Source organism: Urocitellus parryii, chromosome X (genome assembly GCF_045843805.1).
Source record: "Urocitellus parryii isolate mUroPar1 chromosome X, mUroPar1.hap1, whole genome shotgun sequence".
NCBI classification, from domain to species: Eukaryota; Metazoa; Chordata; class Mammalia; order Rodentia; family Sciuridae; genus Urocitellus; species Urocitellus parryii.
Window position 1 is genome coordinate 130,066,678 of NC_135547.1, and position 11,628 is coordinate 130,078,305.

Consider the following 11,628-nt stretch of genomic DNA (forward strand, 5'->3'; position numbering starts at 1 on the left):
TTGCTTTATTTTTGCATTATTATGAAAATGGTATTTAGCATATATTATTATTTTATGTATATATTTGTAAAACTTCATGGCTTGGTAGATTATTTACTTCTTTATTAGACAAACTTTGTTTTTATGAGCAATTTTAGGCTTACATACTTTATTAGTCAGTGTTCTCTAGAGGAACAGTATTAAGAGGAAGTATGATTATCAAAGGGGATTCATTAGATTGGCCTACTTGACCTGAAGCTGGATGTCTATAGTGGCCGTCTGCAGCTGGAGAGCTTTAGAAGTAGTAGCTACAGAATCCAAGAGGCTGAGGCCTCAGAACAAGAGGGATCAATTGTGCTGCCCGACTCCAGACCAGAGATTCTGGAAACTCCCTGGAGAATCACTGGCAGAGTCCACTTTGGGAGAGTGAAGAAGGCAGACTCTGATATTCTCAGGCCATTGCAGTAGCATTTAAGAAACCATTGAGAAGAAAGGAGCATGCTCTGCTCCTGCTTCCTTCTTCTTCCAACTTTTGTTCCACAAAAGACACTGTCCTATTGGATGGTGCTGCCTAGCTTAAGGAGGTTCTCCAGTTTGGTTCACTGTTCCACATGCCAATCATTTGTAGACACACCCTCATGGACACACCCAGAAGCTCATTAATCATCAGTCTCTTTAATCCAATCAAGGTGACAATTAAATGTGCCATTACTCATAGTATCAAATACCCCTTCTCTCCAGCCCATAGTCTCCACTGTTTTCAACATATTGCATTGTTGTAGGGTGTTTGTTAATTACTAAACCAGTGTTGAACATTTGATAAGGAAAATGGATGAAGCAACACGTTATGATAAGCCAAAGTTCATCATTTACCTTAGGCTTCCTCGTCTGTGTGATGTGATTTTGTGTGTCACGTACTTTACAAGATAATGTCATACAGAAGAGTTTCACTGCTCTGGGAATCCTGTGTTCCCCCTCTTCATCACTCCTCCTCATTCCTCCTTCCCTCTCTGCTCCCTAAGTCCCTGGTACCCATCAGTTCTGCTACTGCATCTATAATGTTGTCTCTTAAGGAATGTTCTTGAGTTGGAATCTTACTGCACATGGCCATTTGAGTCTGGCTTCTCTCACAGGTCTGCCTGTAAGGGTGCTGTATCTTTCCAGGCTGCAGAGCTCATTTTCTGGGTGATGTTCTTTGATGTGGATAAACTGCAGCTTGTCCATTCAGTATTGAAAGGTGCATCTTCCTTGCATCTAGCTTTGGGCAGTTTTGGATATGGCTGCTGTAGTCACTGCAGTGAGGGTTCCTGTGCCCATAATTTTCACATCATTTGCATAGACACCTGAAGTGTGATGGCTTGATTGTACAGTTTTTTGCATTTATGATTAAATTTTGCATTTATGATTATGAGCATCATTCATAGTTTTCTTTTGTATTTAATAATTTTCTTTATCTACTTAATTTGGATAATACAGTAACGTATGCCTCAGAAGGAATTAGGAGGTGTTAACTCAGCTTCTATGTTCTAGAAAAAAATGTAGAAAATTGGTGGCAGTTCTTAAGTGTCTCATGGAAGCCTGTTTGAGATGTCAGAGCCTTGCCTTGCCTTTTTGGATAGTAATTAGTTATTCAGTCTGTTTTTTTGAGCTGCCATGGGCTCATCTGTTTTGTGTAATCTCTCTCAAAGAAGTGGTCCAGTTTCTGCAAGTTTCTAATTTGTATCAAGCACGTTTATGATAATCTTGAAGTCCCAATGCATTATTGATGATGACATTTTAAAATGTGTTAGATGGTGATGTTCATGAAAAACTTGATTTTGCAAACTGTGAATGTCCTGATTGTGGTTTCATCAACACCTTTTCTGTTACCTTCCTGTGGTTAATTTAGGTTTACCTTGCTTTTCTTTCTGTTTTCTTGAAACAGCAGTTTCAATGATTGCTTTTAGCTCCTTTTCTGAAATGTGCATTGGATGACTTAGATACCAATACAGCACCACCTCTGGTATTCTCTATAAATTTCCTATGATGGACTTTTACATTTTTTTTCCTTCAAAATGGTCACCTCTTCTCTTGAGTCACCTCTTTGTCCTGTGTCTGTTTAGAGTCTTGTGTTTCATGTCCCCTTCCCTGGAGGCTTTTCAGCTACTTCTGATCTGATTTCTGCTTTAGCTCTCATGTTCTTTGAGCATACATGTGATTTCACTGGTGGCGCACTTGTAGGGGTGTGGTTTATGTCCTGTGCAGTGTTGCTGTGACCCTGAGACCTCAGTGTGCTTCCCCTTCTGTTAAAGGCTCATGAAGCCCTCCTGCTTGCATCATTGTCCTGACAGAGTTGAGCTGATGTCTCTAAGTGTAATTGTGGATTCTTCATTGTTTTGGGTGGTTCTGTATGTTTTCAGTCCTTGAGTATGGTTCTGTGTCAGTGGCAGGGACATTTTCTTTTTGCCTGTTCCATCACTGTGCAGACATCTTAGCATGCTTATAGATGTGAATGGTGGCCTGTTTCACACCCAGATTGTGAGGGATAGTTCAGGAATCTGGGCTACAAACTTGTTGCTTTAGCACACTCTGGAAGACTTTCTGCCTTAGGTTTGTTTGCACCACCATTGCTGCAGGCACGATGATTGTCTTTCACAACAGACAACCATTGCACATGTGGCCCAATATTGATCAAAATGTCCTTGAGCAGAACATTGGTATGTCTCTCATGACTGTACATTGTGGTAGTGAACTGGCTGCTGTTAAGAAGAGTTTGACAGTCTTTAGACATTCATTGTTCCCATGAGACTTACAAAAGTAGTGCCTGCTGTTTATTAAGAAGATTATTTTGAGAGTTATTGTAAGGCTGTTGTTTGGAGAAGGTGACATTTTTGGGTCATTGAGTTATTTCTAAGACATGTGCCATCTTTCACTTACCCCATTCTGGTTTGACAGTAACCACAGGAAATTATAAAATTATTCTGTTTATTAATAAATTAAATTAATCAAATAGAGAACTCATGTTTATTTTGGTGATTTAATAGTAAGCTAGTTGACTAAATTTGTTCTGGAGTAAAGCACCTGCAAACTTCTAGTTGTTCTCAGTGTAATCACACAGGATGAGCTCTATCTCCAGCTAATGCATTGTGAAAACCTGTGTGAAAGGTTGTCTAAATGTTGTCTAGGAAGGAATCTCCTTAGTGACCCCATGCCCAGAGGGTGTGGGTTAGGGGGTGTTCTAGGCATTTCTTTAAATATGGAACAATAGACTTTCAGAGGAAACAAGACATCAGTATTGCCATGTTGTCTATATTAACTTTGTAGGTACAGGGAGCCAATGTAGTTGGCAGAATCTCTCCCAAATGCCTAGTTTTATGATTCCTGCAATTTCCTTCTCATCACCTTTCTTTTCTTAAGATAAGTACTATCAGAAGTCCTTATATTAGCTCTGTACCACACAGGACATTTCTAGGACATGTAATAGAGGTGCAACCAATAAAGAAGTTAGGAATGATCTGGGAGCCTGTCTTACGTCTTGTGAACTCACCAAAGAAAGGGTATAAATCACTATGATGTTTGCCTTTTGAGTAGTGAAATTCTAATGTTGGAATGGTTGGAAGAAGTTGAGTGCAGAAAAGATTTGATGGACCAAATCGTGGAATTAATCGAGAGGCCAGGGAATCATGTGAACATCATGCATGTTGAGTATAGATTTCTCATGCTGTCAATCTCTCCTGGCCTCCACTATATATTTGGTGGGATATTTTAGATCTCAGTTACCTTTGAGGATGTGGCTGTGAACTTCACCCAGGAGGAATGGGCTTTGCTGGATTCTTCCCAGAAGAACCTTTACAGAGATGTGATGTTGGAAGTCCTCAGAAACCTGGCTTCTATAGGTAATAATGATGTTTCTAAAATTAGTCAAACAGAGAACTCATGTTATTTTGTTCACTTATGTAGAAGGTTAAAAGAGAATCAGTTGGTGAATTATTGCAGCAAAAATGGCACCTACGATTTGGCAAAGCATTTCTAGCTCCTAAATATTCATAAAGATTGTTCTGTTCTTCCATTTAAGGAAACAAGTGGGAAGAGAAGATCACTAAACATTGGATTGAAAACTCTAGGAGCAATATAAGGTAACTCTACTCACAAGAGGAATTCGTGAGGGAATCTGAGAACTCTCATATAATTTTTAAAGCAAACTAACTGAAAAAGTATGCATAATATGAAATGTATTTATTCCTTTTTTTTAAAGAGAGAGTGAGAGAGGAGACAGAGAGAGAGAGAGAGAGATTTTTTTTTTAATATTTATTTTTTAGTTCTCGGCGGACACAACATCTTTGTTGGTATGTTGTGCTGAGGATCAAACCCGGGCTACACGCATGCCAGGCGAGTGCGCTACCGCTTGAGCCACATCCACAGCCCCGAAATGTATTTATTCTTATAATATTCTTACCAGAAATATATACTTAGCTGTAACAGATATTCCGTCTTTTCAAAGTATTTGACATCCAAAATGTACTATGAAATTGCATATGTGAATATCACAATTTGAATAATAGCCATAGAGAATCTGTATTGCAAAGGACTGTTTCTTTTCAATCTCTTTATTTTCAGGCAAGTTGAACAAGTCAGAAAACCTAGCCTTTACCTGATGTTGGTAGTAATGTAAGGATCTATAAATAAATAGCAAATTGTGAATGAATCAAGCATTGATTATGTGCTGGTCACTTCTTCTTCAAAAAAGTTATATGGTAAACTTCAAAGGCACAAAATAGTGTGGGGAAACCTTCAAATCAATTCCAATTCTTTTTTTTTTTCCAATTCCAATTCTTAATTGAACAAAAAAAAATTTAATAGAATAAATCCATGTGACTTCATTATATGTGCCAAAGAGTTCATATGTCCTTCATTCCTTAATAGGCACATCACATCCCACTCTGGACACAAATACTACAAGCACGAGGAATTTGAAGAGAAGCCATGTGAATTTAAAAAAATTTGGAATTCTCTGGTTTCTCCTATAAGTGTTCACACACAAACATTAACACAAACTGGAGATGGACTATATGAAAGTATAATACATGGGAAAGTCATCAGTTGTTCCAGTGACATTCAAAGACATGAAGAAACTCATACTGGGTGGCAACCTGATGAATGTCAACAATATGGTGAAGCCCCTTCTTTTCTCCTAGGTGTTCAAAGTCACACGAGAACACACAGTGAATGTAAACCTGTTCAATGTGAGGTATGTGGGAAAGCCTTTCATTTCTCCTCTTTATTTAGAAGGCATAAAAGAACTTATTCTGGAGAGAAACTCTGTGAATGTAAACAAGGTGGTCAAACCTTTATTTCACACACAAGTCTTCAAAGGCACAAGATCACACACACGGGGAATGCACATTTCAAATGTAAGGTATGTGGGAAAGACTGTGCTTATCCCAGTTTATTTAGAATACATCAGAGAACACATACTGGAGAGAAGCCCTATGGATGTAAGCAGTGTGGAAAGTCCTTTTCTACATCCAGTTACCTTCAAATACATGGAAGAACACATACTGGAGAGAAGCCCTATGAATGCAAGCAGTGTGGCAAAGCCTTTGCTACATCCCATCAGCTTTATAACCATGGAAGTATACATACCAGAGAAAAGCCCTATGAATGTCAACAATGTGGAAAATCTTTTACTACTGCCTCTTGCCTTAAGATACATGAACGAACTCATACTGGAGAGAAGCCCTATGAATGTAAGCAGTGTGGGAAAGCCTTCACTCAGTCCTCTCACCTTCGCTTACATGAACAAACTCATACTGGAGAGAAGCCCTATGAATGTAAGCAGTGTGGGAAAGCCTTCACTCAGTCATCTCACCTTCACTCACATGAAAAAACTCATATTGGAGAGAAGCCCTATGAATGTAAGCAGTGTAGCAAAGCCTTTAGTATGTCCAGTAACCTTCAGATTCATGGAAGAGTACATACTGGAGAGAAGCCCTATAAATGTAAGCAGTGTGGCAAAGCCTTTGCTAAATCTGGTGACCTTCACAGACATGAACGAACTCATACTGGAGAGAAGCCCTATGAGTGTAAGCAGTGTGGCAAAGCCTTCACTCAGTCCTCTCACCTTCACTCCCATGAACAAATTCATACTGGACAGAAGCCCTATGCATGTAAACAGTGTGGCAAAGGCTTTGCTAGATCCAGTGACCTTCAAATACATGGAAGAACACATACTGGAGAGAAGCCCTATGAGTGTAAACATTGTGGCAAAGCCTTTGCTAGATCCAGTGACCTTCACATACATAAAAGAACTCATACTGGAGAGAAGCCCTATGCATGTAAGCAGTGTGGCAAAGCATTTGCTCAGTCTGGTCAGCTACACTCACATGAAAAAACTCATACTGGAGAGAAGCCCTATGAATGTAAGCAGTGTGGCAAAGCCTTTGCTTCGTCCCATCAGCTTCACAAACATGGAAGAATACATACCCTATGAATGTCAACAATGGGGAAAAGACTTTGCCACATCCTGTCTATTTCACACATGTGAAAGAACACATACTGCAGAGAAATCATATGCATGAAAACAATTGGTAAACTCTTCTGTTATTACTGTTTCACTCATATACATGTAAAAAGTTTACTGGAGAAAAAATCCTTTGAATATGAAATATGGTAAATCAATATTTCTTTTTTTTTGGTGATATCACAGATATTTTGGTAAATCAATATTTCATGTTATCCTCAAACACAAGAAATGGCTCACACTTCTGGAAATGTGTGTTTATGTGTGTATATTTGTGTGTGTGTGTGTGTGTGTGTGTGTGAGAGAGAGAGAGAGAGAGAGAGAGAGAGAGAGAGAGAGAGAGACGGACTGGGGATTTTCTGGTGGTGCTCTACCACTGAGCTACATTCCATTTCTTTATTACATTTGATTTTGAGACAGGGACTTGCTGCATTTCTTAGGGTCTTCCTAAGGTGCTGAGGCTAGCCTCCAACATTGATCCTTCAGAATCAGCCTCTCAAGTCTCAGGGATTAAAGGCATACACCACCACATTGGACTCAATAACTCTTTAAATGTGAAAAATATCACGAATCATTCAATTTTCCCTGTTGTCTTCAAAACCATTTCACTCACATTGAAAAACAAACCTTATGAATGTGGGGGATTTGCTACATCCTGCAAGCTTCCCATTCAGCCCTGTTTTCCTTCTCATGTATGAAAACACTCACAGAGAGAAGCCCTGTGAGTGTGAGAAATGTGGGAAATCTAGTTTTCTAAGTAATTTACTAAGGAGTGGGATGATTCTTTTGGAATAAAAAGAATAAATACTATGCAAATAAGAAATATAAAGGTTTCAGCTGTTCTAGTTTTGTTCAGTTGTATGAAAGGACTCATACTGTAGAAAATGCTGAGGATAAGCCATGTGGGGCAGTATTCAACTTTCAGAGTTTTCTTCAAAGGTGTAAACAATTCACATCTGGGAAGATCGTTTTTCTCTCTTTAAAAATTGTAGTAAGACTTTCAACTTTCCAGGTCCCTTTGAACAGCATTTAAGATATCACAGTAGAGAAAAGCCCTGTATGTAGAAATGTGGTGGGACCTTTGCTTGCTTTAGATCCATTTGAACTTGTTCAGACTTGAGTAAATTTTCATTTTATTTATTTATTTTGAGACAACCACTGTGGGTGTGAGAAAAACTCTGTGCCTTCATTTCTTTTTTTATCTATTCAGAGGTAACAAAAATGCACCCTGGGTTGGAGAGGAGCATTGCATCAGCATGAAGATTTGAAAGCAACATGTTTTTCTGGGTTAAATCTCTTTGATTGTTAGATTCCATTTTCATGTGTTTTCAGTCTTTTCTTGTCTAATATTTCATTACATATTGTGAATGTTAGTTTAAGCCTCTCTACTGCAGCCTTTGGTACAGACTGGTGAAATGTCTCTTCTGAACTTTTTTCCTCTGTTTCTTTATTCACATTTCACCCAGGAGTGCTCTACCGCTGAGTTTTTCCACAGTCTTTTTAATTGTTATTTTGTGAGATGGGGTGAGGCTGAGAGCTGGAACCATAGAGATGTGTCTGTGTACCCTGCAGCTGGCCTCTTTCTTGTCCTTGATTTCTTATTCATCTGTTGATGACTCTGGGACCCCACTCTTGTCACTTATGCTTGTTCTAAGTCTCATGTGTTGCAGTGTATGTAGGCACATTAAAGAGCATTGAAAAATAATGTCATTTGTGTATATTATTTGGAGAGGCACTTTCTCAAAATATATTTGCCCTATATTTGAGTTGTTTTCTCTTTTATTTTCCCAGTTCTGGGGACCCAATCCTGCCTTGTGCATGCTAGGCATTCTAGCATCGAGCACTCCCATAGCTCAGGTAGTGAGTTTGCTGCTGCTGTGTGTGTGGACCACACTGATGACCACATCAAGAGATACAGCTCTGCAGGTGTTTCCTCCACAATTGAAGATGGTCTCTTTCTTCTGAAAGGACTTTTTTACCAGTGAATTTAAAAAAAAAAAACTACATCCAACTTAGCTTTTCTCCCCATGAATAATACTTAGGTGTAATATTCCAGAAAACCCAGGCTTTTTTTCTCTCTGTGTTAGAGTTCCTCAGGAGCCCTAGGAAAATAGTGTGATGGTTTTCTTAATACACACTACATGACCAAAGGCTTGGTAAGGAGGATCCCAGTCTGAAGTCCTAATATAGTGGCACTACCCTCTCCACCAATGAATCTTAAATAAGCTTCTCGAGAGACCTTCACCATAATCTTCTTTCAACAGAATGTCAGGAAAAAATTTCGCAAAGATCTCAATGTGGGTTATAACACAGAGTTCCTTTTTTTGTGTTAAAGCTTAGAAGACCTCTGATCAATCCTACAATTTGTACACAAAGCACTTTCTGTGAACTAAACAGAACAAAACAAAAAACACCTTTATGTATACCCCTACAAAAAAATATAAACCTCTATCCCTGTTACACTGGGTATAAATAAAGATCAATGAAATTCCAAGCAGTGATCTAAAAAATTTTAGGTGATACCCCTCAGAACCCTGCATCTAATATTCTGCTCCTGGAACATTCCTTGGGTGTCTAGACTCCATTATTGATGTACTCATGTACATCACTAATGGAGCTACAGCCTCCAACCAGGTGATATTGTGCAGTACATGATGTGGAGAGGGCTGTTTCTGCTCAGGCTAAAGAATTCAATGACCTGTCCTAAGGATTCAAAGCATCCTGAGCAAAACCTCACCCACAACCTTTTCAGGAATCATGGATCTTGTATGATCATTGCTAAGAGTTCCTTACATACTTGTGTTCAAATTTTTAAGGTAACCAACATGCTAATGATGGGATGATTTGAATAATAGCCTACAGAATCTGTGTTGCAAAGGATTGTTTCCTTTCAATCTCTTTATTTTCAGGCAAGTTGAACAAGTCAGAAAACCTAGCCTTTACCTGATGTTGGTAGTAAAGTAAGGACCTATAAATACATACAAAATTGTGAATTAAGCATCGATTATGTGTTGGTCACTTCATCAAAGAAGTCATGGTAAACTTCAAAGGCACAGAATAGTGTGGGGGAAACCTTCAAATCAATTCCAATTCTTAATTGAACAAAGAAAAATTTTAATAGAGTAAATCCATGTGACTTCAGTATGTGTGCAAAAGACTTCATATGTCCTTCATTCCTTCAGGCAGATCACATCTCTGGACACAAACACTACAAGCATGAGGAATGTGAAGAGAAGCTATGTGAATTGAAACAATATAGGAAATCTCTGGTTTCTCTAAAAAGCGTTCACACACAAATGTTAGTACAAATGGTAGATGGATCTTATGAAAGTACAATATGTGGGAAAGTCATCAATTGTTCCAATGACATTGAGAGACATGAAGAAACTCATACTGGGGAGCAATCCAATGAATGGCAACAATGTGATGAAGCCTCTTCTTATACCACTGGTGTTCAAAGACACATGATAACACACAGTGGCGGTAAACTTTTTCAATGGGACACATGTGGGAAAGCCTATCATTTCTCCTCTTTATTTAGAAGACATGAAAGAACTCATTCTGGAAAGAAACTCTATGAATGTCAAAAAGGTGTTTGGACCTGTATTTCACACACAAGTCTTCAAAGGCACAGGATCACACACACAGGGGATGCATATTTCAAATGTAAGATATGTGGGAAAGACTTTGATTATCCCAGTTTACTTCGAATACATCAGAGAATGCATACTGAGGAGAAGCCCTATGAATGTAAGCAGTGTGGCAAAGCCTTTTCTAGTCCCAGTCACCTTCACTCACATGAAAAAACTCATACTGGAGAGAAGCCCTATGAATGTAAGCAGTGTGGCAAAGCCTTTGCTAGATCCAGTGCCCTTCAAGTACATGGAAGAGTGCATACTGGAGAGAAGCCCTATGAATGTAAGCAGTGTGGCAAAGCCTTTGCTAGATCCAGTGCCCTTCAAGTACATGGAAGAGTGCATACTGGAGAGAAGCCCTATGAATGTAAGCAGTGTGGCAAAACCTTTACTACATCTGGTCACCTTCGCAGCCATGGAAGAACACATATTGGAGAGAAGCCCTATGAATGTAAGCAGTGTGGGAAAGCCTTTGCTACATCCAGTTCCCTTCAGATTCATGGAAGAATGCATACTGGAGAGAAGCCCTATGAGTGTAAGCAGTGTGGCAAAGCCTTTGCTAGATCCAGTCACCTTCACAGACATGGAAGAACACATACTGGAGAGAAGCCTTATGAATGTCAACAATGTGGCAAAGCCTTTGCTAGATCCAGTCACCTTCAAAGACATGGAAGAACACATACGGGAGAGAAGCCCTATGAATGTAAGCAGTGTGGCAAAGCCTTTGCTACATCCCCTCAGCTTCACAAACATGGAAGAATACATACCAGAGAAAAGCTCTATGAATGTCAACAATTTGGTAAAGGTTTTACCACATCCTGTATGCTTCACACATGTTAAAGAACAGATACTGCAGAGGAATCGTATGCATGAAAACAATTGGTAAACTTTTCTGTTATTACAGTTTCACTCATATACATGTTGGAAGTTACTGGAGAAAAATCCTTTGAATGTAAAAATCAGGTAAATCAATATTTCATATCATCCTCAAAGACAAGAAAGGGGTCACACTGCTGAAAGTGTGTGTGTGTGTGTGTGTGTGTGTGTGAGAGAGAGAGAGAGAGAGAGAGAGAAAGAGAAAGACTGGGGATTATGTCTGGTTGTGCTCTACACTGAGATACATTCCCGTTACTTTTTATTTTGAGACAGGAACTTGCTGAGTTTCTTAGGGTCTTCCTTAGGTTCTGAGGCTAGCCTCCAACATTGATCCTTCAGAATCCACCTCTCAAGTCTCAGTTATTAAAGGCAAACACCACCACATCCAACTGAATAACTCTTTAATTGTAAAAAATATCACAAATCATTCCATTTTCCCTGTTGTCTACAAAGCCATTTTATTCACATTGGAAAAAAAAAACCACTCTGTGGGGGATTTTCTACATCCTGTCAGCGTCCCATCCAGCCCTGTTTTCATTTTCATATATGAAAACCCTCACGGAGAGAAGCCCTGTGAGTGTGAGAAACGTGGGAAATCTAGTTTTCTCAGTATTTTACTAGGGACTGGGAAGATTCTTT

The 11,628-nt window shown here is 39.1% G+C and overlaps 1 protein-coding gene across 1 annotated transcript; it reads left to right on the forward strand.

The window, feature by feature from the left end:
• The first annotated feature begins 2,599 nt into the window (after positions 1-2,599).
• On the forward strand, positions 2,600-10,953 carry LOC144250824 (uncharacterized). The gene is made up of 6 exons (XM_077793998.1): positions 2,600-2,675; positions 4,034-4,094; positions 4,882-4,972; positions 5,164-5,180; positions 5,404-6,414; positions 10,098-10,953. The coding sequence occupies exons 1-6, from the start codon at positions 2,600-2,602 to the stop codon at positions 10,951-10,953; spliced, it is 2,112 nt and encodes a 703-aa protein (XP_077650124.1).
• The last annotated feature ends 675 nt before the right edge of the window (positions 10,954-11,628 follow it).

Coding starts and splice junctions, on each gene's coding strand:
- LOC144250824 (XM_077793998.1), top strand. CDS start 2,600: ATGATTGTCTTTCACAACAGACAACCATTGCACATGTGGCCCAATATT. Junction 2,676..4,033: donor TGTCCTTGAGCAGAACATTG/GTATGTCTCTCA, acceptor CTTCCATTTAAG/GAAACAAGTGGGAAGAGAAG. Junction 6,415..10,097: donor GCCTTTGCTTCGTCCCATCA/GCTTCACAAACA, acceptor TTCACACACAAG/TCTTCAAAGGCACAGGATCA.